Source organism: Notamacropus eugenii, chromosome 6 (genome assembly GCF_028372415.1).
Source record: "Notamacropus eugenii isolate mMacEug1 chromosome 6, mMacEug1.pri_v2, whole genome shotgun sequence".
NCBI lineage: Eukaryota > Metazoa > Chordata > Mammalia > Diprotodontia > Macropodidae > Notamacropus > Notamacropus eugenii.
In genome coordinates, this window is record NC_092877.1 from 148,265,469 (window position 1) to 148,292,971 (window position 27,503).

Sequence of the window (27,503 nt, forward strand, 5' to 3'; positions counted from 1 at the left end):
ATTCAAAATAACAGAAATCATAAATAACCTAATCTCAGAAAAAGAAATAAAAATAGCAGTAAGTCTAGTAAGAGAGGTGGGAGGGAGAAGTCCTTATCCTGATAAATGTTGTGAGAATTTTATCAGGAGGTAACAAAACTATCTGTAATTGATGATGACATAACAATTTACTGAAAAAATGCTAGGGAATCATCAAAGAAACTAATTGAGGGTACAAAATAAACTTTAAAAAACAAATTCATTTCAATATAAAAACAAAATCAGAGGGGCAATAATAGAAAAAAGTCCCTTTCAAAATAAATCTATAAGATACATGAACCTATCTAATGAAGCACACTCAATACTTGCATAGATTTGATTACAAAATAATCCTTAATAAAGTTAAAAAAAAAAAAACCTCAAGAGAAATATGTAGTTTGGAGAAATATGGAGTGTTTGTGTCTGGCCTATTTCAATATGATAAATAGAATGATACTATCAAAGTTAATCTGCAACTTTAATGCAAAACCAATCAAACTCCAAAAAGAATACTTTATAGTGCAAGATCAAATAATAACAAAGTTCATTTAAAAGAACATAATATCCAGATTAAAGAAATAAGAAAAAAAGATAGGAATGAAGGAGTAAAAGTACCGACTTCAGACTATGTTATAAAATAACAGTAATCAACTGTATATTGTACTGGTTAAAAACTACTTTTAAAGAAACAGATCAATTAAATACTCACAAGGAAAAATCAGAAATTGTGGAAATTAATAACATAGCACACAAAAACCTAAAAATATGAAGCACTTAAAAAAGAATGGCCTGACAAGGAGAGCAAAAACTGGGAAGTCAGGTAAAACTTAGAATGTTACACATCATATTCCACAATAAATTACAAACATACGAGAAAATAAAAACTATACCACAAAAAATTATGAGAGAAACAAATCATCAAGTTTTCAGAGCTATTAGTAGAGGGATTAAAATGTACTTTGCAGTACAGCTACCAAAAGCAAGAGGTACCTTGAGGTGTTGGTAGCTAAACCTTGAAGTAACTGTTGCAAGGTACAATTGTAATTCATCGAATAATTGTGAAAGCTCTATGATTTATTTCTCTCATAATTTTTTACGGCATGGTTTTTAATTTCTTATGTTGCAACATGGTACAGGAGGAAGCAAGAAAAACATTCCAAAGAAAAAGCAGAGCAAGGAAGCATAATGGCTGCCGGAAGAGGCTTTGTAAAAAACTAAGACAAGGAAAGCAAAAGATAAAAAAGAAAAGGAAAGCCATATCCAACTTAATACAGAATTCTAAAGAACAGCAAAGGGAGACAGAAAGATTTTCTTAACTGAGCAATGCAAAGAAATAGAAGAAAACAACAGAATGGGAAAGACAGATGTCTTCAAGAACATTAGAAATACTGAGGGAATGTTTCACGTAAAAATGGGCATGATAAAAGACAAAAAATGGTAGGGATTTAATGAAGCAGAAGAGATAAAAAAGAGCTGGCAAGAATACACAAAAGAAATGATAAAAAATAATTGTGATTACATGAAAGTAAAAGCTCTGACACAAACAGAAATAGTGTACCTAAGATAAGAAGGGAAGCAATTTCCTTGAAAGAAATCTTTGTATCCAATTTCTCAGATAAAGTTTTGGTAGATACATACATAGAAAACTATCAGAAATGCCTAAGACTAAAGACCATTCCTCAATAGAACTGTGAACTATTAACATCTATATGAAAGAATGTTCCAAATCATTAAACCAGAGAAATGCAAATCAAAACAAAAAGCCCCAAGTTAGAGAAGATACCAAAAGATAGGAATAATGTGAATAAGTTGGTTTGTTGGTTGTTGTCCTTTGTCTTCCAAGAGGACCAAAATTACATCACCATTGTAAAGTGAAATTTCAGCGTGTCCAACTGTGGCTGACCAAACCAATATGAGCCCGGAATGTTCTACAACAGGTTGGACACAGATAGTCTATATGAATATTTGAGGTGGACATCTCAAATTTGCGCATTCTGCTTTTACTTTGTGCTGTCTCAATTCTGCTTTGCTCAAAGAGCACAGCACCTTTTCTTACGTGGGCACACCATGCTGAGCAGTCCTGTGCCAGTGTCTCCCAGGTTGCACAGTCAAATCCAAAGTTCTTAAGAGCGACCTTGAGAGTGTCCTTGTATCGTTTCTTCTGGCCACCATGTGATCGCCTGGCTCATGCAAGTTCTCCATAAAATAGTCTTTTTGGCAAGTGTACATATGGCATGCGAACAGTGTGGCACACCCATCAGAGTTGCATTCTCTGACGCATAGTTTGAATACTTGGCAGTTCAGCTCAAGCAAGGACTTCAGTGTCTGGTACCTTATCATGTCAGGTGATCCTCAGAATCTTCCTAAGACAGTTCAAATAGAAGTGATTCAGTTTCCTGGCACGGTGCTGGTAGACTGTCTATGTTTCACAAGCATATAACAATGAGGTCAGCATAATGGCTCTGTAGACCTTCAATTTGGTAGTCAGTCTAATACCTCTTCTCTCCCAAACCTTTCTTCAGAGCCTCTCAAACACTGAGCTAGCTCTGGCAATGTGTGCATCAACCTCATTGTCAATGTGTACATCCCTGCAAAGTACGTTGTCAAGGTAAGTGAACTTATCCACAGCATTCAAAACTTCTCCATTTGTTTAACTGATGGTTCCACGTATGGATGGTGTGGTAGTGGCTGATGGAGCACATGTGTTTTTTTGGTGTTAATTATGAGGCCAAAATTAGCACAGGCAGCAAAAAATTGATCCATACTTTGTTGCATCTCAGCTTCAGAGGTTGCACTGAGCGCACAATCATCTGCAAATAGAAAATCATGCACCAACACTCCCTCCATTTTGGTTTTGGCTTGTAACCTTTTCAAATTGAAGAACTTACCATCAGTATGGTAGCTGACCTTGATGCCGTGTTCATCCTCATTGAAAGCATTTGTCAACATGGCTGAAAGTATCATGCTAAAAAGCATGGGAACAAGCACACAGCCCTGTTTTACTCCACGGGTGACTGGGAAGGCCTGAGAGCTTTGTCCATTATCCAGAACCCGGGCAAACATGCCATCATGAAATTGACGTACAATATTGATGAACTTCTCCAGGCAACCAAATTTTGACATAATTTTCCATAAGCCCTCATGACTAACAGTGTCAAAGGTCTTGGTCAGATCCACAAATGTTGTATACAGACCTCTGTTTTGCTCCTGACATTTCTCCTGGAGTTGTCAGGCAGCGAACGCCATATTGACTGTTACTGGAAAATTTCAGTCAGCTTTTGTATGAGCAATGGTTCCCCTACCTTGTTAATCTTAGCTGGAATAGAATCAGCACTAGGTGCTTTGCGCCATGAAAAGAGCCTAATGGCCCTCAAAACTCTTCTTCAGCTGGAAGTTCAGTTAAGGAGGGATTGACTTCAACTTGAGGTAAATGATCAATGGCCTTGGCACTGATTGATGATGGTCTGTTGAGAACACTATGGAAGTGTTCAGTCCATCACTCTAGCTAGGATCATGCCCCTATCACTGATCAATGTGGTTCCATCAGCACTGAGTAGTAGTGATGCACTGCCAGGCCTAGAGGCCTGTGTGGGCTACCCAAGTCTTCTTACCTCACCTCCGAGGTCTTCGGTTGGCCAAAACCGGATGCTCATATGAGAGAAAGGACGTTCCAGAGTCGAACAAGGGTTGAGCTTTATTTCAGGGTCTAGTTACAAGTGCAGGGGGTCTTCCTTAGGAGGAAGAGGGGGAGATTTCCTAAGGAGGCTAGGATCTTAAGGGATTGGAAGTAGAAGTACAAGCGGGGAGAGAGGGGGAGGGGAGAGAGGAAAGAAGAAAGCAGAGCCTACTGTCCTCTTGGCTCCTCACGTGCTAAGAGAGCTTTCAGGCTTCCTCAATCCTACTTAACCTTCAGCCACACAGTTTGCATCTAAATACTGTGCTGTTAGATAACAATAGTGTGCCCAGATCCGGGATGACCTCGAGGGCAGGGAGACTCCACCCATCACGTATCTCCCGGGGAGAGGCGGAAATACCCGAGCTAGCCGAGCTAGCTCAGTCTGACCTTCTCGAATCCCCGCTGTTCATGGAGGGCCTCGTAAGACTCTAAGATTTAGAAGTCCCACTTTTACCCGCCCGAGACTGTCCACACGGATTTGAACTTCCAATCCCAACAATGCACCATAGGTTTTTGGTCCATAAATAGCTTTCAGGATATCATAAAAGCGCTTTGGATTGTTACTATCAGTGTAAAACTGAATTTCATCTGCCTTCCATTCAGTAATGGCTGTGATACAAGAAAATTATTGTGCTACAGCAAATGAGGAATATGAGGAATAGAGTGGAACAAAGAAAACCTACATGAACTAAGATGCAAAATGAAGTAATAGAGCCCCTCCCAAACAATAGATATATATATATATATATATATATATATATATATGGTGTGGAATACTGCATGCTTTTTCTGAGTTTTTTCTTTTTTCATAATTTGCTGTTCTTGCTGTCATTAAAAAGGATAACTCAGGGAGAAAGGAAGTGGGGGGAGATACAGGAGACAATATAGGCAATATTAAAAACAAAATAAATCTATATGAGTAAAATCTAGTTCTTAAAAATGTATGAGGAGAATGTAATGCGTGATCAGCTTTGCAAAGACAAGTTAGAGTACTGTAAAGAGTTTTAAATGGCGAGAAGTCCATCCCCCCCATCTGCGGGGGGGGGGGGGGGGGGGGGGGAAGCCATTGAAGTTCCTTGAATATGAGAAGAATAGGAAAAGTCTGTGATATAAGATCACTAATTTGACACACATGGGGAGATGATCAGTCTCAAGGTAGAGAAGAGGTAGGAGATACAACATACCACCCAGAGAACCAGTTTTAGAGACATCCAAGAACTAAGAAGCTAAGTGTTAGAATATCAATGTGGACACTGTTACACTACTCAAAGTGAGCAGATGATATAGAAACTGGATATTCAAAAAATTTCAACATCCCTTTAATCAAAATGTTTATAAGCTTGTACAAACTTAGCAAGGTTAATGCTAAGACTGCAGACCCAGTCTGTCCTCAGGCTTGTACCCTATGCCATTCTATCTATAGGAGGTACCAGGTTTTTATACACTGCTGGCACAGGTTTCAAGAACCCATCATGATCCAAGAAATTCTTGTCATAATTTGGCACAAGAACTTTAGTAGGGGTTTATTAGTTTGTATCTTCCTCTTACAGTCACTTTCTTTGTATCTTCACACCTATCCACCATAATTTAAGAATCAACTAGACTACATGTTAAAATAAGAGAGAATGCCACACATGAGAACTTCTCAAAATATAAGACTAGATAATAATGGCAAACCATATTTCCTGAGTAAAAAAGTAAAACTCAGCAACAATTCTGAAATCTTTGCTAAAATATGGGTCATTAAATTATTTCCTTTGATTTATAGTCATTCTTCTGTGGTGCATAAATTTATACCAGGAAGTCCTAGGATGAACATTTCTAGAAAAAGGGACTCCTCCCAATAATCACCAGGGTAGAGTAAAGATCTCTGGATTTGGAACCAGTGGGTTCACATCCCATCTTCCCTACCATCTGTGCCCTGGATAAGTAATTTGACCTCTTTGGGCCATAGTGTTTCATCTGTCAAATGAAAGACTCGGACAAAATGGTCTTGAAAGTTCCTTCCAATTGGTAATCTATGATATGAAGACCCTAGGACAAAGGTGTGAATTATGTTAGTCACATTCTGTATCTATATATTTCTATATGGAGAACAGAGGAATAGGCAAAGCCATGTATCACCAGGAATATGCTAATCAAATTAAGAAAATAAATATCTTTATTAAAATTATCAAAAATAAAACAAACAAGTTTGCTCCAGACCTTACTGCAGCCAAAACAATCTATGTACTAACATTAACATTCATATTTTAGCTTGAGTCATAAAATAAACCATGCACAGTTTATTACTGCAAAACCTTGGTCTATAAAACAGTACTGAATAAGAATTAAAACTGAGAGGAAGTCATGAGTTTTATGCATGAGGAAGCATAGCTGAACAGAAAAGGGCAACAAATTTTATAGTAGCTGGAAATACTAGATTTAATTACTGAAGAGAAATCATGCAAAGAAGTTGGTTGCTGAACATGATTTACAACCACTGTAAAGTCATGAGAGGTTATTAAGAAACTGACAAGCACCCGTGGCAATAAGAAACCCAGATTTCAGGAATGCACAGATGATAAAGAAGACCACAGTAATCTTCTTAAAATAATGAAACAGATATATGACAATACCTGTTTAACAAGATACAAAAACACACCCCATGTGTGTCAAGTTAATGGTCTTATATCACAGACATTCCTTATTCTTCTCATACTCAAGCTGGTATTTGAGGAAAGGTAAAATAAAATTTAATGTTAAAGAAATAGACTACTATTAACAATATAGACAAACTAAATAAAAAGTTTGGTTCTATTTGGAAGCCAAATGAATAGAATTGCTACAGGTAGGCTTTCCACCCGATCACATAGTTTCTGTGATCTGTAAGCAAGTTATTTGTTCCACAAACCCAACATCCACTATGTTTTTAAGAAACATGATTTCCAATACTGAGATCAAAAATTTGCTCTTCAGGACCAGCATTCATGATAACTGTTTGTCTTAATTATATTCAGATCCCCCCTTTTTTTCACTATTTCTTCTGGGCAACCTTATTATGGCTCCAACACATTACTCAGGATCTGTCTAGTCTATGACCTACCCTGGGGCACATGTCATACTCTACAAATTTACTCTCTGTCCCACAGCACACATTTAATCCTCTCCTGTGACTTTCCAAGTCTTATTTTCCAATGTGAAAACTAAGCCTAATTCTTATTTCAGGAATTATATATATATAACATACAAGGAGCAAAAGAAAAAAGGTTCAGTGCTTTATTCAACAGAGAGAAAAGGAAGAAGAAAAAATACAAGATTATTTGAAGATATTTGTCTTAAAAAGCACCAGAATTCCTACTGCCTTGACAATGACGCTGAAAAGTGACTGAGCTCTACTGGGCTGAGACGATGGCTACATCCATGGCTTTTAAGTCTTCTCTTCCCTCTGAAATTTCTGGGTTATAATATGCTAAAAAATGCATAATGAGTTATTATCACACACAACAACTTTTGTGTAAACCTCAACTTTCATTTGGGCTCATGCCTTTGGTTTAAAAAGATCACTAAATTCACTGGCAACAAGTAAATTACTTTTTCAACTGGTGATTAATGTTATAAATACAATAAGAAAAATAGGATTCTTTTGAATTTTGAGATAAAATTTGGATGTTACACAGTATAAAGACCCCATTACATAAATACCTAACCAACAAACAACCCATACGTGCTTTAAAAATGGGTATTATCTCTGCCCTTTAGAATATTTAAAAGAAATGAACTGGGGATGGTCAGAATGAGGCTTCGTTGTTTTGCTGGGGATTTTTTCCCCAAAAAATTTATTATTTATTTTTAACATTCTTTTAGTTTTAAATTCTGGGTCCCAAATTCTCTCCCTCTTTCCCACCCACTAAGAAGGCAAGCAGTATATCAATTACACACGTGAAAGTATGCAAAACATATTTCCATATTTAAAAAAAGCAAGAAAAATAAAGAAAATCACACTTCGATTTGCATTCAGAGTTTATCATTGCTCTCTGGAGGCAGAGGGCATTTTTTCATCATGAGTCCTTTGATATGAACTTGGCTCTTGTATTGATCGGAGGAGTCGAACTTTTCCCACTTGGTGATCATTCTAACACTGCTATTACTAGGCACAAGGATTCTCTTCAGCAGGCATCACTTCACCAAGGTCCTGCCATGTTTTTCCAAAACTACAACAGTACTCCATTACAATCACATGCCACAACTTGCTCAGTCATGACCCATTGATGAACATCTCCTTGATTCCCAATTCTTTGCCACTACAAAGAGCTGCTATAAATATTTTTGTACATATAGGTTCTTTTCTATGGTCTTTCTGGGGTAGAGACCTAGTAGTATAGTACTGGATCAAAGGGTGTACACAGTTTCATAGTCCTTTGGGTCTAGTTCCAAACGGGTATCTTGAATGATTGGAGCAGTTTATTACTCCACCAACAATTCATTAGTGTACTTGTTTTCTCCTCATCCTCCATACACATTTAAAAAGTGAGGCCTTTATCAGAGTACCCTTTAGCAAAATGTAGTTTCCCTGATTATCACTTTTAATTAGTTCTATTTTTGCTTGGAAGTAATTAAAAGTGATAATCAGGGAAACTACATTTTGCTAAATGTTACTATAGACAGTGAAATAATACTGAAAATTTTTATGGCAAGTTTCTCTGATAAAGACCTTGCTTTTTAAATGTGTGTGGAGGATGAGGGGAAAACAACTACACTACTGAATTGTTGGTAAAACTGCCCCAATATCTTTATTATTTTGAGATCTCTTTCAGGAGGTGATCAGTGGATTCTTTCAATTTCTATTTTGCTCTCTGGATCTAAGATACTGGGGCAGTTTTACTTTAAAATTTCTAGAAATATGATGTCTATGCTGTTTCTTTGATCACTTTTGTCAAGTACTCTAATAATTCTTAAATTATCTTTCCTTGATCTAATTTCCAGGTCAGTTGTTTGTCCAATGCAATATTTCAGATTTTCTTCTATTTTTTTCATTTTTTGACTTTGTTTTATTGCTTCTTGATGTCTCATGAAGTCATTAGCTTTCACCTGCCCAATTCTGATTTTTAAGGAACTATTTCCTTCAATGAACTTTTTCCATTTGACCAATTCTAATTTTTAAGAAATTCTTTTCATCAATGAATTTTTGTGCCTTTTTGACCATTAAGCCAATTCTGTTTTTTAAATTATTTTCTTTAATAATTTTTATGCCTCTTTTACCAAACTGTTAATTTCCTTTTATTAATTTTTTTTTTTTTGGAATCACTCAGTACTTTTTCAAAGACAACACTCATCCTTTTCTTTAACTCTTCTTTCTTTAATTCTTGTTTGATGCAGGTCCAATTAGCATTTTTCTTTGAGGCTTTGTTTGTAGTTGTTTTCACATAGGTATCTTTATGTCTTTGTCTTCCCTGCCACCACTATAGCTTTATATGGTCAAGTTTCTTATTGTTTTTTGCTAATTTTTCCAGCCTTTTCCTTGACTTTGAATTTTATGTTAATATAGAGCTCTGGGGGTCTTCTCCTGATGACCTCCTAATTTTTAGGCTGGAAAAATGTCACCCTGAGCTTTTGTTGGATCTGCTACTCCAAATTTTATTTTAGGCATTGTTTTAACGTTGATTGGAGGGGAATGATGAAAGAACTCAGTTGGGTTGCCTCTAATCCACCTTCCTGCCTCCACTCCCTGAATGCTCTCTCTTTTTTGCTTTTAAATAGAATTTGTGAGTAAAGAAGTAGAAAGGGCATGATCTTGTAAAAGGCAGGAAAAACTATACCACGGGATACAGAGATCAAAAGAATATTAGTAATCATTGGTATTTTACAATTGAGAAAACCAAGGCTGTGAGATGTTAACTGGCCCAGTATCACACTTCTAATAAACAGTAGAACTGGACTTTGAACTTAAGAAGCCTGAAGATGAATTCAATATTATTTAGAGTGTAACAGTTCTAGCTGAGGTCATTGTCCTAAACATGCTTATTCGTATGATGATCCTTTAACACAACAGTATCTATCTTATCTGAAATTCTCCCTCCTTCTTCTCCTCTTCCCGTACCCCTCCCCAATCTCTTTTTTTCTTTCTCTTCTCTCTTTTTGCCTTTCCCTTCACTCTTCTTTCCTCTTTGCTCCTTCCTTCCTTTACTGATTAAAAACCAAGTAATATTGTAAAGTTTTAATTATTTAATCTTATTTTTATTCCTATCTATGAATGTAGCCCTCCTCTGTCCCATTTCAATAAATCATTCCTCGAAACAGATGGGAAAAAAAAGCAAGAAAAAGGTAGTTCAATGAAACAACTAACACATCTACAATATCTAAAGGCCTTTTCTGACATCTACACCCATAATGTGTATAAAAACCATGTAAACAGAGGAGGAAGATGAATTTTCATAGCTCCAATCTTGGTCAATATAATTATGCACATAATTATATACATGCTTTATTTGTTCTTTACATGTACACTGCTGTAATCAATAACACCTGAATCTGAATCCTTGGTCAGACACTTACTAGCTCTACGACCTTCAAAAAATCACTGACTTCTCCTAGCTTCAGTGTCCTCATCTGCAAAATGAGGGTTATCTTACAGGGTCATTCTGAGGATCAAATGAGTTCACACATGGAAGGGACTCTGTAAACTTTCAATGGTATATAAAAGTTTGTTACTGTTGTTTAGTCGTGTCCAACTTTTCATGATCCATGAAATCATCCACACCAATAGTGTCCATGGGGTTTTCTTGGCAAAGATACTGGAGCAATTTATCATTTCCTTCTTCAGTGGATTAAAGCAAACAGAGGCTAAATGACTTGCTCAGGGTCACACAGCTAGCAAATGTCTGAGGCCGGTTTTGAACTCAGGCCTTCCTGACTCCAGGCAAGCACTCTATCCACTGAGCCATCTGGCTGCCTCATACAAAAAGTAGGGATTATTAATAATATAATTAACTATTTCTCATTCAATTGACATCTACTTTGTTTTTAATTTTGTACTACCACCAAAAAAATGTTTTCCTAAGAATATTTTGGTGCACATAGGACTTTCATTTTTTTCTTTTGACCTGTTTGGGGTATGAGCCTGGTGATGCAATCTCTGAGTCAAAGAGTACATCCATTTTAGTTACATTTTTGGTAAAATTCCAAACTACTTCACAGAAGAGTAGGACTCGTTCCCAGATCAGCTAGTGTACTGTGCTTGTCATTGTCACGTCTGACTTGTTTTTCTCCCCACTGTTAAACAATGTGAAATGAAACAAAGAAGATATTCACATATATTAATAACCATCCTAACAACGAGCAAACACTGGCTCTACTACGTTAACGCTATTTTTCTGCCTAAAATGTTCTTTCTCTATCTCTACAATTGTGAATTATCTATATATCCTGAAAAATTGAAATGCAATCTCCTCAATATAAAAACTATTTCCAATCTGACCATAATTAAATCCCTCCTTATGTGAACTCTCAGGGTACTTTACTTGTACTTATCCCTTAGTATTTATCAATCAGTGTAGGCATATACTTATCTGTGTGCAAGCCTTCTTGTTCCAACTCAACTATAATGATTCAGAATAGAAATTATGCCTAGTTCACTTTGAAAACCCCAAAGCTTTCTTTCCTGGTTGCGCCAGTGTTTAGTAGGGCATCAGCATGGGAGTCAACATCCTCCACAAGAAGGACTGGAAAGTTCAGGGTAAGGAACCCAAGAGCCAGGACTTCTAGCCAGGGGTGTTGGTGAAGTTCAACTGGTTCCTGGCCCAGAGAAGTAACTCAACTTTTAACAAGGTTGTCCCAAAAAGGCTCTTAATGAGCCCGTATGATCAAGAATATGAAGCTGCCTGCCTGGAAAAACAAGACAGCCATGGTTGTTGGGTTGTCTGGACTGTGACAGATGATGTGAGAATCCAGGATGTCCCTATGCTGAAAAGTGTGTGCCCTTCATGTTACTGGCAATGTCAGAAATTGCATTCTCAAGGTTGGTGGGAAAGTCCTCACCTTTGTCTAGCTGGCCACCAGCTCACCAAAGCACTGTTCTGCTGTCTGGTCCCTGGAAGGGCCCTGAGGTGTACAGGTATTTTTGGAAAGCACCAGGCACTCCACACCAAACTACCTGTTTGACCCAAGGGCTAGAAATTCGAATGTTCTGGGGGCTGCCATGCCAGCCAAAGCTACAAAAATTAACTACCTTTCTCCTTGCTATGTTAAAGAATTTTGGACCAAAAAAAAAAAAAAAAAGAAATACAACCCCAAAGCCTGCATAATGCACAATGCCTCCCATCAAATGGGTGTTCAATAATGGTTTGTTGGATTACGATGAAATAAATATTACCTTCATAAATATCCAACATTAAACTACTGTCTTAATTTTCTATTTGAAACTAAGAGTACTCAACTATATAAGGCAAATTAAGACCTGGGAAGGAAATCTTATGCAAGAAGTATTTGACTGGAAAGCCATTATACAGTTGCTTTTTTTAAAGATCTCTCTAGAAAGGGAAGAAAGAATGGAGAGGAACACAGGAGAGTAAAAAGAGGGTAGGGAGAGAGGGCAGGAAGAGGAAAGAAGAAAAGAATGGAGGCACGGAAGGAGAGAGAGGGAAAGAAAGAGGCAGAAGGAAAGGGTAAAAGAGGGGGAAAGGGAGGGAGAAAAGGAGCAAAGGCCAGTGAGAAACAAAAAGACAGAGACAGCACTTATTAAGCACTCACTATGTGCCAGGCATTATGTTAAGGGTTGAAGAACAAGCCAAAAAAAAAAAAAAAAAGCAGTGCCTACAGAGCTTACACATTGTAATAAGGAAAGAAAAAATCTACGGAGAGCTGGAAAGTGGGTAAATTTTTGGAAATAAACAGGGATTTAGGGAGATTTTATAAAAACACATCTCCTCTAAAAAAGAACAAAGAATTAACCAAATATGATTGCCTTTATTTCATAAAAATAATTTTTATTTTTGTTATTTTAAAGATGGAATATTAAGCCATACTATGATTTCTATTTCTTTTCAAGATTATCAAAAGTGAATTATTACATTCCAACAACCAAGACTCAAAGCAACATTAACAAAACTAGTATAAAGAAATTACTATCCAGAGGAACTGAAACATAAAAAAACTAAAAAGAAAATCATTTGGTAATATTCTTAGTCACTAATTGCACTTATCAGATGTCACAGTTAAAATAACATTTTGATTCACAAATTATTCTAATGAAAGCACTATCATTTATTCCTTGCCTGTATCTGTACAATCACGTCCAAAGTTTCACTCTTCCATCCCTTTTTTAAACTCTCATTTGCAGCTAGAAACTTTTAAAAGAGAATAAGATATTCATATACTGTCAGCTATTATTATCTGATCAACAAAGCCATCTCACAAATGGATCTTCTCTATACAATGTAAGCAAAAGATGTCATACATAGCCCATCCCAGTGATTACGAAGCATTGCTCTAAAGAGATACACTACACAGCTCCACAAACTGCCATCATATCTACAATACAATAAATGAAACAAGCCAGCTACTTTACCCTCACAAATAGTACTGTCACAGAATCTATGTTTGCTGGAGAGGGGGAAGCAGTTCTAGATGAAGTGCAGATTATTAAACAATGCACAGCACGAAACCTAGGTTCAGCACAGATGACCTTTAGAACATAAGCAGTGTCTAAGAAAAAGATGCTTTCATCTTCCGAAGTGTTATTAAAGGACAGCACAGTTTAGCAATGTGCTAAACATAGCTATGTGACCATACACTTGAAGCTCTATATTTCATACCACTTACAGTTTTCTTTTAAATACCAAGAATTTTTTAAACTAGAAACAAAGGATAAGAAGCAATTTATATATTTAAGCAGAAATAAAGGTTAAAATTAAGCATATGGTAGCTAAATTGTCAGATATACATTCTATGATAAAAAATTCAGCCACCAAATATAGCATTGAAAAATATTTCTGTTCTAATTCATTACACACACCCCATAGGTGTGTATATATGTATTATGTGCTTATGCAGTACTGGAAAGAAAATGTTATCATGTCAAATAACTAAGGACAAATTCATCATATGCAAAATATCAAAGTGACTATTATCTCAAAGGTTGATATTAATATTTTACACGTAGCTATAAAAAGTATAATACAAATGATTGGATGAGATAAAGAAATTAGTATTATTCTCTTAAGTATTAAATGAAATTATTGCAATAAAATAATAGCTTACATTTGTGTGACAACTGATGACTTACCAAGTAATTTTGCTACATAATCCAAAAAGGGAGATAAAACAAATATTATTACATTTATTTTAAAGATGAGAACTCTTAAAAGAAATGTAAAAGAAGCTAAGTCTATTGTCCAAAGTCATACTAGAGTAGGATTTGAGCCAGGATTCAAATACAGGACTTCAGGCTCTAAGTCTAATATTGTTCCCATTATGTAATGTCACTTCTCTACGCTAATGGTACAAGAACATTAACTCCAGCTTTTTAAAATGTTCTTAGGTTAAAACACATCTTATCTTTCATACCTGTGCTTTTAGAATTTTTCTTTTATCAGTTAAATAAATACAAAGACTAGCATAAAAGCTGTAGAAAACTGTAATTTGAAATTTTAAAAATTTATGAGTAAACACAACAAATTTGAAAATATATATTTAGTTGTACTTTAATAAATCATGTGGAATACTACATCTATTCAAGCATAATCATAAGTTCCAAACCAGTAATGAAGAAAACTTGTGTACAAATTCAGACTAAATACAATAGCAGAGTGAATGTGTGTATTTATGCATGTGGCGTGTTTATGCATGTGTGCATGTGTGTGCACATGCACACTAGCACAAATACAAAAACTTCTCAGTGTACCAGACCACTAAGTCAATTACAGCTGATCTGAGTATCTGAATTGTTATAGGAAGTTTCTAATCTATCCATCAAGAAACATTTATCAAGAACCTACTGTGAAACATAAGCCGGAAAAAAAAAGAAGGAAACAGTCCCTATTCTACAGGAGCTTACACACTTCTCTCTGAATAGTTTTCTGACATAACAACTCTTTCTACTTAAAATCTTAAGTTTTGAAGTTTAGAAATTAAACTAATTTTCTTTTTCATATTATTTCCTTGCTACATATCTATTTCCAGGATCACAATGTTTTACTTCATTTTTGGTCAAGAGATTCATCATTCTCCTGAGAGGCAGCCCAGTATAATCGAAAGGGTACTAGGCTTGGAGTCAGGAAGTTCTGAGTTCAAATACTGTTTCTGAGACTAGGTATGGGAGTCTAATAATTACTTAACCTCTCTGTGACTCATTTTCCTAATTTGGACTATACAGTCTCTAAGATCCTTTCTATTTCTAAAACTATAATTCTCTGAGACTTGTTATATACCCAAAAAACCTTATTTCTCTTCTCTTTTCTCTCTTAATTCAACATGTAAAGATAAAGTAAAATAAACAGTTTTGTTAAGTTGAAATGAAAATAGTGAAAAGTACTGCCAAAGTACAACACCACGAAAAAAGTTAGACATTATATTGATTATAGTGCAAATTATGTAAATAAGACTTCAAAATTTCTGAAGATGAGGCCAAAATTGACTTATTCTGGCACCTTCTCTTACTCTTAGTTACCATGCAAAAGTGGCCCATTTTTTTCCCTTTCCATAATAAGGTATCTTACCTCAAATTCTGCATGCCTATGAATATCCTCTGCTCTCTGTCTGCTTAGAATGAATTCAGCTTCATTTGCGACTCTTACTAAGTGATCCTTCATGGTTTGGCTCAACAACCTATAAACACATTAATATGGTAAAATGTATTGTAATTATTCAAGGACTTAAAAACAGTTTACTGTATTATCAGTCTTCAAGATACTTAATTCAAGTTCTTCTAATGTAGAAACCAACGTGCAACTTTAGGTCAGTTCTGCCTACCTGTATCCAAGGTAAACAGAGTTAATATGAACCTCAGATGTTAGTAACAACACAAAAGCCACACATTTAACTGATGAGGAATAAGAGAGAGAATAAAAATGTAGTATGCAGGCCATTTTCTGGTACCTACTGATGACTTAGCTAATCAGGGAGGTCAAATGTGAATGACTAAAGAGATGAATCTCCACAAAAAACTGGGTGGGCACTAACTCCATCATCAAAATATATTCTCAGTTTCTAAACTAAAAGACTTTATTACCTTAAAAAAACCAACTACCCTATGAGCATGTATTGCCTATTCCTATTAATATATTTGTTAAAAAGGGAAAACATGCAAGAACTCTCCTGGAATATGATACAAGGATTGAGAAGTGTATGGAACTCCAGTTTTCTTATCAACCCTGGAAAAGTATGCATGAGACCCATCAAAGTGGGGAGAAGGTTTACATAATGTTGCAGCATGAAGGAAGGACAGAATTGGACTGAAAGCACCAGAGAAGAAAGTCGAGTGTTCATTTCTTCTTCAAAAAGAGTCACAGTTTCAGACTTTCTTTGGAACTGACTCCAAGAAGAGGAAACAAGAAGATCTCTTATTGAAATTTAAGGTAACAAGTTAGGTCCTCAAAATGTCCCAGATTTCTAGCTAACCTCTCTAGAGAATTTGAAAAGTTTCACACTGAAGATCAGGGACTATCTCAGCTGAGCTTGGATATCTTGCTATTATAGCAAGAACACATCCATTCTGGGTATTTCATGCCATTCTCAGATTCATTATTTCTTTTACTTAATGTATATTTGGATAAATAAGTGTGTGTGTGTGTGTGTGTGTGTGTGTGTGTGTGTGTGTACAAAGAGTGAAACAGAGAGACAAAAATCATTATTTATGTGCTGGGTATACATCCCCTCTAGCCAGCTGCATCTTACTGACATGTTACAAGTGACTTCCAAATTTAATATAGAGCTGACATTATAGAATACAGAAGCATGTCTATCTGATATCAGTGCACTGCCTAACCCTTCACAAAGTGCTCTTCTCTAATGTTTCATCTTGGCATGAAGGTGACTCTAGCTCAAGAAGGCAATTAATTTTACTCCATTTTGTCATACATGTTCATGTTTACATAAAGAATTTATGTAAAATTTTAACTCTCATTTGATTTTTTTTGCCTATGATTATTATTTTGGAACAATTTCTTAAAGTATTATGCTAGCTGGTATACATGCCTCAATTTTCTCCCCACTCCAATTCATCCTCCATTCAGTCACTAAAGTGATTTACCCACAACATGGGTCTCGTCATGTCTCTCTCTCTCTCTCTCTCTCTCTTTCACACACACACACACACACACACACACACACACACACACACACACTAAAGTAATTTACCCACAACATAGGTCTGGTCATGTCTCTGTCTCTGTCTCTGTCTCTGTCTCTGTCTCTCTCTCTCTCTCTCACACACACTAAAGTAATTTACCCACAACATGGGTCTGGTCATGTCTGTCTGTCTGTCTGTCTCTCTCTCTCTCTCTTTCACACACACACACACACACACACACACACACACACACACACACACACACACACACACACACACACACACACACACCCCAAAGGGAAGAAATTGGCAGAAGACATGGCAATTTCAGGGGATGGGTCCTGGGAATGATGACTTGATAATCACAGGGAAGAAAGGTGCTTGGTTACTTCTATAGGCAAAAATCACAGACCACTTGTCTTTCATTTTAGGCCTTGAGGATATCCACCAAAATAAGCCAGGTTTGGGCTCATCTTGTAAATGCCCCCCAAGTGACATGTCTAGTCTAAGAAAAATGATCTCTACTTCTCCATCTGCACTTTTATAAGAAAGTTTCCTGAAAGAGGTTGAGCACTAGAGGACATTGAATTGCCACTGGATCCAGGCAATGATTAGAAACAGAAGTTGGCAGATGAAACTACAATATCTTGGAAAGGATTCCAGGAGTTGTAGGAGTGACTTGATGACTACAGGGGATTTAAGTGTTTAGTAATCTACAAAGGCCAAAGTCAGTACAGACAAATCTTCCATTTCAGGCCTTGTGGGTATCCATCAATCTGGATTTGGGTTCTTCTTGTACAAGTTCCAAAGTAAGTGCATGGTCCTGGAATTACGATACCTATTTCACTGCTTGCACCTTTGCTATCTTGCTAGAAGACTTCCCAGTCAGGAACACTGGTCCAGGTGGAATGAGTATAGTAGTCTTTTAACATACTACTCCCTATCCTCCATTTTACTACACTCAGGAACACAGAATTTTAACTGGAAAGGACTGTTGTTGTTTTGCTATGTTTGCCCTTCCATGACTTGCAGTTGAGTTTGATTTGAGCGAGGGAGGGCTGTGAAAGACCACCAGGCTCACTTTCTCCTTCAGAGTCACCTGAGTCCTGTGGCTAGATATTCATCAGGACAACTGGAGATGGCCCAGGATGCAATGGGAGACCCTGGCTCTTTCAGGCTGAGGCTGTTTCAGGTTCTCACTTTGAGTGAGGTAACATTCATTCAGTGAACAGGTTTTTTAAGAAGTCAAGGGATGGTTCCTTTAATTAATGTGTGTGTGTATACATACATACACATGTATGTGTATGTGTGTATGTATGTGCATATGTGTGTGTATATATATGTATGTGTGTGTATATGTGTGTATGTGTATATGTATGTCTATCAAATAGGGAAGGGAAGACCCTCAGGGTTGCTGGTCAAAAAAGAAACATTAACCATTGACAAATACAGCCATTAAGTGGAGCTTGGGCAGGAACCTATTACTGTCCAATCTATGAGTTCCAAAGTGAAAAGGGAGGGAGGAAGGAAGGATGGAAGGAAGGAGGGAGGGAAGGAGGGAAGGAGGGAGGGAAGGAGGGAAGGAGGGAAGGAGGGAGGGAAGGAGGGAAGGAGGGAAGGAAGGAAGGAAGGAAGGAAGGAAGGAAGGAAGGAAGGAAGGAAGGAAGGAAGGAAGGAAGGAAGGAAGGAAGGAAGGAATCTAGCCAGTAAATCCCAAGTTAAGTTGGCAGCTTCTGGCCATCAAAATTTACCTTCCTTTGGAAAGGAGGAGAGGGAGAGGACAAGCTAAGTTACCCAACTGGCTGGGTCTCCATTCAGGCAGCTCAAACTACTCCCAGGTTGTGTCTGTCCTTCATTTTCAAAGAGGACAATTATATCAGGGAAATGATGATATGACTTGCAGGTGATTTTTATTTGAATGAGGAAGGGCTGTGCAAGATCACCAGCCTCACTTTCTCACATATTTTCAGGATTATAAAGCTCTTTTCATTTTACATATGAGGAAACTGAGGTGCAGGGAAGTAAATAGTAGCAGATTTGTTACAATCCAGTGCTCTTTCTACTACACCATGATGTCTACTACAATAGCTGTCAGATGTTTTTCCTGCTTTGATGAATGGATAAAAAAAAACATTTATTGACTATATATCAAGCACTGTGCTACCCCTACTTTAGTATCCTAATCCTCACTGATGGTATTACCAGAGTCTATATGATATTTAATAAGATATTTTGTGAGCATGTTGATTAATAGAATTAGAGAGCTGGAAAAGACTTCTAACTCCCTAGTCCAATATCTTCAAATTACGTTTGAGAAAAATAAGGAACTGAGAAGTTAAATTACTTGCACAAGGCCAAATAGTTAGTTAATAAGATTGGATAAAAGATCCAAAAAAATCACCTACACCAAATCACCAACAGAAGAAGAAATTTGAGTCCAAAGAGGATGCATAATATCAAGTAAGCGGATGCGAAAAAGTTTGAACACAAAGCAAAAAGGTAGGGAAGATTTTTTTACATCAACCATATCAAGAATAAACATTTTTAAAAAGAGAGACCACACCACCACCACCAAATAAATATTTTTATATAGAAACAATTTTTTGAAAACACGGATATGGATTGTGAGGAATATATCTATCAGGCAACAGCTATCCACACCCAACCTATGGAACTGATTTGCTAATGATACCCATTAAGCCCAGATGGACCTTACTGCTATTGCATGCATGTATGGAAATTCCCCATATTATCAACACTAATAAAACATTAATCAATGGGCAAGGTTATAGCAACCATTCTAAAGATGAGGTCAGGATGGGTCAGACCTACATAATAAGAAACAATATGGCTGATCTTTGGATTGCAACTAAACCCTCTTATTACTCATCTTGCTCCTGGGATTAGGTCCACTAGCTGGAACATTACTACCTACTTCAGGAAAATACCCATTTATCCATAAAGACATTTAACCTCAAAATGCTTCAAGTGCCTATGCCTTTAGATTGTCAATGAAAACTGATTTTAAAGAAAATTGATTTAAATTATGGGATTATTTTTCAAATAATAAGGGAGGTTATATTATATTTTAAACTGTAACAAAATAATACAGGTGAATGCATAGCTGAAAATTACTTCTTTGTATGTCATAATTATTACCTAGATTAACTTCATTCCATTCTGTGATTGTTACTAAAAAATTAAATGGTTCAAAGCACCATTTCCACAACCAATGTTATTCTACACCTCTTGGTATACCTGAACAGATGATACATTAAATGATGATTTATGCCACTTAGTCAAAGCACATAGTCAATAGAGATAATGCTAAAAGCTAACTAACCTTCAAAAACTAGAAGATTTAGTTCAAAGAGGATGTTGTTCTCAAACATATCATGATCACTGATAACTCAAATAACCATATTACTTTTATTAAGAGTTATGAGACTTTTAGAGTGTTTCCCAACATTGTTGAGTTCATTTATTTATGTATTTGCTCATTCATCCATTCACTGATTTTAGTCACTAGGAGTTAAGTGACTTACCCAGGATAACATAGCTCATAAGTGTGAGCTCAAGTCCTCTGACTCCAGGGTTGGTTTACAAATGTTTTCAAACCATTTAAATTTTCTGAGATATTCCATAGGAAAAAGAAAAATTAACTGTGGCAGAGTTGTGTGTACTACTCTTTGAAAATTAAGTACTTTAAGAGGAACAATGGAAAATAAAACAGAATCATTAAGTGAAAGACAAAAGAGATGGAAGGGAAAAAATGAAAACATGGTAATACAAGAGTCTGGAAGAATAAAATAAGATAAATACAAAAGAAGACACAGGAGAAAGAGAGGGGGGAACATCGAAAACTTCAGCTCTGGTTGTCTTTATAAAAATGTAACAACTTTTATGCAATTGGGTTCCCCAACAGGGATTCCCCCTGGCCTTCTCTGCTCTCTCCATGCTATCTCACTTAGGAATCTCAATAGCCCCCATGGTTTCAGTTATCATAACTATGCAGATGTATCTAAGGATAAGGACAAATTCATGCATTCAAGGAACTTACAATCTAGCAGTTTTTTACACTGTATATTGCTTCTCCTATCACTGTACCTTTGCACTACACACCTGCAATGCACTCTCTTGCCATCTTAGTCTGTGAGGCTATGACGTTTCATTCCAGATGCAGCTCAGGGATGTCTTTTCTATAGTTAGGCTACTTCGGTGTTGATCACTATGAAAAGTTCTAAGATAACAAAAACCCTCAAAAGGCAGTTCTCTAAAATGGACAACCCTAACAGTCAACCTACCCTGTGTTAGACTTCAAACTGATTTATACAGGGGTCCCATTGTTTAAAACGCCAATAGAAGAACCACCCATTTTTTTTCATTGTCCTCTTTATTTCTGTTTTAATTCCATTCCGAGATTAAGGAGGTGACAGTCCCACTACTCTGTTGTTTGGTCATATCACATCTCTACCACTGCCCTCAATTCTGGGCACCATATTTTTAAGAGGTCATTTATGAGGCAAAAAATAATCAAGAGACAATTCATCAAGACACCTGAAGGCCCTTAACAATATGCCATGTAGAACAGAATGAAGGAAAAGAGGATAAAAAGATTTTGGAGAGGTGCAGAGGAACAGGTAACCTACGATAACCATCTGTAAGTATTTTTACTATATAGATGGAGGTTTAGACTTCTCTTATTGGTCTCATAAGTGGTACTATAAGTTACTGGAAATTGCAAAAAGACAAATTTTGGGTAGGTTCAAAAAAACTTCGAATAATTACAGTTAAGCAAAATGAAACAGACTATCAACAGGAGCAGCAGTAACGCAAACCAACAGGGAGCTTTACACAGAAGCCAAAGAACCATCTGCTGGCTATGTTGTACAGAGCATTCCTCGGGTGTGTGTTGCATTACATGAGCTGTGTGGTCCTTTGAAACTGTAATTTTATAATTTTCACATAATCAATGCAGTGAAGCAACAGTTTAAAGAAACTATGTCATGCTTCAAAAATACTGATAAGCATTTTCCTTAAAAAAATCAAAATTATAACCTATATATATTTTTGATGAAGGAATAATTTCAGCTGAGGGACAAATTAAGGGAGTACTAATGAAAATCAAAGACCTACCTAATCCTATCTAATACATGATCCTATTGAATCAAAAATCAAAATCCTATCTAATAATTTATTCAATTGCCTCTACTAAGTAGAGGGACAAAGTTACTAAACATCAGTCTCTATAAATATGGCAAAAACACATTACATTTTAAACATAATTTTGTCTGGTGTACAAGTGGTTCATTTTTCGCTTCAGGGTTCGAAGAATACATAATTGAAATTTATAAAGTAAAAAAGGTTCCCTTGGTCCTTCTGTCCTTCAGTCTATAAAACAAGTAAAATGTAGAAATTATAAAAATATACATAAAATTCTATTATCTTAGCTTTTATTTCTTGAAAACTCTCATCTGACAAATAAACTCCTGTTCTCTTGGTTTGTGTTGGTGTGTGTTTGTGTGTGTGTGCGTGTGTGTGTGTGTGTTTTGCCTTAAATTTCATTAACTCTCTTTTTCCTCTGGTTTTTGCCTCAACATAGAATTACTTTAATTTTAAATCTTACTGGTTTGTAGGACTGCAGAACTTGTCAGAGGCTTTACATATCATGTTCTCCATATCCTTCATTTTATAAATGAAGAAACACTAAAGCCCAAAGGAAGAGACTTGCCTAAGGTCTTTTTCAAACACAATGCTGCCTCTTTTTTCTTAATTCTTGACACTAGTTCATGAGTTAGTGACAGAGATCATTACTAGAATTTAAGTCCTCTAGTTTGGTGATCTTTCCATCATATTCTCTATAAGTTCTTCACAGACATAATAAAAAAATTCTGTTTTGTAAGTTTAGTTAAAAAATCAAGGTAAATTTTTCAAAGGATAACTTTCCAAAGAAAGATTTCTAAAATTTATACTATGACAGTAATAAAAATTTGGGAATTTTATAGATAGCATTTATAGGTGGGAAAGCATGTGCAGACACGAAACTTTTGCAAACTATAATTTTATTTCATTTAGTAGCCAACAATATCATTAGACTACTTCATATCTTCAAGCTACTATCTCATCACTGCTCAACTATACTGCTGAATTATAAGAATAATAAAGAACAAAATCAGCACAAAAAATTCTAGAAATGTGAAATAATGGCACATGTAATAAAATTTAAAAATAAAATGCACACGGGAAAAAACAATTACCTTCCTTCATTGACGAGTTCAATAAAAGCAAGGCCTGCATTCTTCTGGATAGAGTTTTGCCATTCCTGAAAAAAGAGAAAACAGCTAAAGAATTCTATTTCAAAAGATACTTAATTGAAAAATGACTGCAGAGATTCCATATTTTCATTTATCCATGTAAGGATGTAAGCTCTTAGGATTTTGTTGAATGTGCTTTAGTCATGGCCAATAGGTATTCTACTGCCATATTCTACCTATAGGCAAGCGGGCAACTGCTATAAATACTATTTTTAAATTGTTTGAAACTACAAGAAAATGAATCAAGGTAAAAATTGATGACAATGATAAGAATAGAATAGTATGTTATATTAGACACATTTCCTATGCTTTTATCAATTATTTAAATCCATTTTAAATTAACCAATGAACACACACACACACACACGCACACACACCTGCAAAGAGGCCTGCATCACATCCAAAAGAGTAAAATAAAGGACCTGAACATGAAGAACAGATATTTATATCTCAGTAATGAGGAGCCACTGTAAGACACCTATCAAGAAAGAAATGCTTGAAGAATGTAAATCTGGTGGGGCAGCTAGGTGCTGATGTGTGTAGAGTGCTAGCCCTGGGGTCAGGAAGACCTGAGTCCAAATCTGGCCACAGACACTTGACATTTACTAGTAGTGCTGACCTTAGGCAACTCACTTAACCCCAATTGTTTTGTCTTCCCCCTCCAAAAAAAAAAAAAAAAGACTGTAATTCTGGGAATGTTATTCAGTTCAACTAACACCTATTAAGTTCTTGTGTGCTAAACACCATGCTAGCCTCCTGAGGAGGTACAATCTTTAGTTAAGGATCAATCCCTGTATTCTTGGGGTTACACCATAGTAAATACTGGGATTAGGATGGGAATGAGAAGAGGGAATGAAATATTTATTCCTAGGTAACTGATGGAGGGAAAGTGAGAGGGAAAGTAACAAGTGGTGAAAGTTTCCTAGCCATTGTCGTGGATACCAAATGAAATGCAGTCTGCAAGAGATTCTGTTGTGGTTAAACCACAAGGATTTGATCTCCCATCACAAACCTCTGGAAACATGATAAGACTTAGGCCAGGAGAAGTTTAACTTAAGAGTAAAACAAATTAGGAAATAGTGTTAATTTGTTGATTATGTTTGAAAACTAGTTTGTTTTTTACCATAACAACTCAATCTGATTCCATTTGGTACACAGTTTGCTGCTTTTATTAAATAACCAAACATTACCCAACATTCCTAAGAGTGTTTTTTACAGCAAAGTACCAGATCATATATGAGAAATTAATATTTGACAGGAAGTGTATTTTTACTTTGTGCTACATGCTATCATGTAACAAGTTATTCAACTTCAAAATTTCACATTTGGTCTCTGATAGAAACAAACTGCTTTTCTGACATGACACGTTTTCAGGAAAGGAGAATACAAATTTAAGAATATTTTTGCTAACTCACATAAATCATCTGCATTTCTATATATTACTAACAAAACCCAACATAAAGAGATAGAAAGATAAATCCCATTTAAAGTTACATTATACGCTATAAAATATTTGGGAGTCTAACTGCCAGAACAAACCCAGGGACTATATGAACACAATTGCAAAACACTTTTCACACAAATAAAGTCAGATCTAAGTAAGTGGAAAAACATCAGTTGCTCATGGGTAGGTCAAGCTAATAAAATAAAAATGACAATTCTACCTAAATTAACTTATTTATTCAGTGCCATACCAATCAAACTACCAGAAAATTATTTCCTAGAGTTAAAAAAAATAATATCAAAATTTATCCAGAAGAACATAAGGTCCAGAACATCAAGGCAATTAATGAAAAGAAATGCTAGGGAAGAAGAAATGCCAAGCCCTACCAGATCTCAAATTGTATCATAAAGCAGTAATCATCAAAACCACTTGGTATTGGCTAAGAAATGGAAGGGTAGACCAAGGGAATAGGTTAGGTACTCAAGAAACAGTAGTCAATGAATACGGCTAAACCCAAGGACCCCAGCTTCTGGGAGAAGAACTCACTGTTTGACAAAAACTGCTGGGAAAACTGGATAAGAGTGTGACAGAAACTGGGCATTGACCAATGACTGACACTGTACACCAAAATAAGGTCTAAATGGGTACACAATCTAGGTATAAAGGCTGATATTATAAACCAATTAGGCAAGCAACGGATAGGGAATTTGTCCTATTTATGCAGAATGGGGAAATTTATGACCAAACAAGAGATAGAGAACATTATGAAATGAAAAATGGATCATTTTGATTACATTAAATTGAAAAACTTTTGCACAAACAAAGCCAATGCAACCAAGATTAGGAGGGAGGCAGAAAACTGGGAAAGAATTTTCACAACTAGTATCTGTGATAAAGGCCTCATTTCTAAAATAGATGGAGAACTAAGTCAAATTTATAAGAATACAAGTCACTCCCCAACTGATAAATGGTCAAAGGACATGAACAGTGAGTTTTCAGAAAATGAAATTAAAGCTATCTTTAGTTACATGAAAAGATGTTCTAAATCATTACCGATTAGAGAGCTGTAAATCAAAACAACTCTGAGTTACTACATCACACCTGTCAGATTGGCTAACATGACAAAACAAGAAGATGTTAAGTGTTGGAGAAGATGTAGGAGAGTTGGAACACTAATTCATTGTTGGTGGACCTGTGAGCTGATCCAAGCATTCTGGAGAAAAATTTGGAGCTATACCCAAAGGGCTATAAAAATGTGCGTGCCCTCTGACCCAACAATATCGCTTCTAGGATTGTATCCCAAAGAGATCATAGAAATGGAAAAAGGTCCCACATGTACAAAAATATTTACAGTAGCTCTTTTAGTGATGGTCAAAAACTGGAAAGTGGAGGAATGTCCATCAATTACGGAATGGCTGAACAAGTTGTGGTATATGAATGTAATGGAATACTATTTGTTATAAGAAATGATGAGCATGTGGACTTCAGCAAAACCTGGAAAGACTCACGTGAACTGATGCTGAGTGAAATGAGCAGAACCAGGAGAACATTATACACAGTAACAGCCACAGGGTGTGAGGACTGTTTCTGACAGACTTAGCCCTTCACAGCAATACAAGGACCCAAAACATTCCCAAAGGACTCGATGCAAAATGCCATCCACATCCAAGAAAGAACTATGGAATCAGAATGCAGAATGAAGCAGACTATTTTCTCTTGTGTCATGTTTTGGTTTGGTTTGGTTTTTCTCAAGGTTTCTCCCTTTCATTTTAACTCTTCTATGCAACATGACTAATGCGAAAATGTGTTTAATATGAATGTAGAACCTACGTAAGATTGCATGCCCTCTTGGGGAGGAATTGGGGAGGGGAAAGAAAATTTAAAACTTATGGAAATGACTGTTGAAAACTGAAAACAAATAAATTAATTTTTTTAAAAAAATATTTTTGTTTATGATACTCTCTACCCACCCAACTGTTTCTCAAAGGAAAAAAAAAAAATCTCCTTTAATGGCATTTACTTAAGAGCTTTACAGCTATTATTGGTGAAGATGGATGCTGCCAAAAAAGGAAGGATAATATATTTATCATGACATCCTTCAGTATACTTTCTCCACTTCAGACATAGTTTTCAAAGAAAACATGACTCTAAACATTTTCAAAAACCACAGCTGAATGTGTCCTAAAGTGAGTTTTAATAGTTGAAACAAAAGCTTAATGGCCACCATTGTTCACAATCAATTCAATGTTTCACCAGGGTACGTACAATTAGATAACAATGCAACACGAAAAGTGAATATGGAGGTCTTGGTTATCTTTTTGCCCAAAGTACTGGTGAAAAAGAAAAGAACTAAAAGCTTCGAACTCAACAAACACTAATGTAACCAGATAATTACAAAATACATTTCAGTATTTTGAAAAGAAAGGAGTGCAAAGAGAGAGTAAGGCTATCCATCTCCTAATGTCATAAGACTGACTATACAAAATTGGCTAAAATAATCAACATGGCTTTCTAATGAGCTTAGTTATCTCAAGACTTACAAGAACATCAAAAAGGGAACCACACAGGAGTTCAATAGGTAAGAAAGAAGAAAGCACAAAGCAGTACTAAATTTCATAAAAGTGGTAAAAATAAACATGTTGTTGAGGTGAGATGAAGATCTATGGCTTTATATTAATAAATGTAACAAGCTATCTCAAAATTTCTATTTTTAGAGCATTCAGAATCAAAAAAGTTCATCTACTACAGAAAAGGAAACTAAGATACAGGGAGAGGAAGGAATGTAAG

General features: G+C 36.0%; 1 protein-coding gene across 4 annotated transcripts in view; it reads right to left on the reverse strand.

The window, feature by feature from the left end:
• The window catches only part of LRBA (LPS responsive beige-like anchor protein), a 783,746-nt gene that overhangs the window by 425,637 nt on the left and 330,606 nt on the right, over positions 1-27,503 (reverse strand). For all 4 annotated transcript variants that reach the window (XM_072621222.1, XM_072621224.1, XM_072621221.1 and 1 more), the window contains 2 exons: positions 23,216-23,280; positions 15,388-15,496 (listed from right to left, as the gene is read on the reverse strand). In XM_072621222.1, the coding sequence (XP_072477323.1) occupies positions 15,388-15,496; positions 23,216-23,280 (174 nt within the window). The remainder of the gene's footprint in view (positions 1-15,387; positions 15,497-23,215; positions 23,281-27,503) is intronic.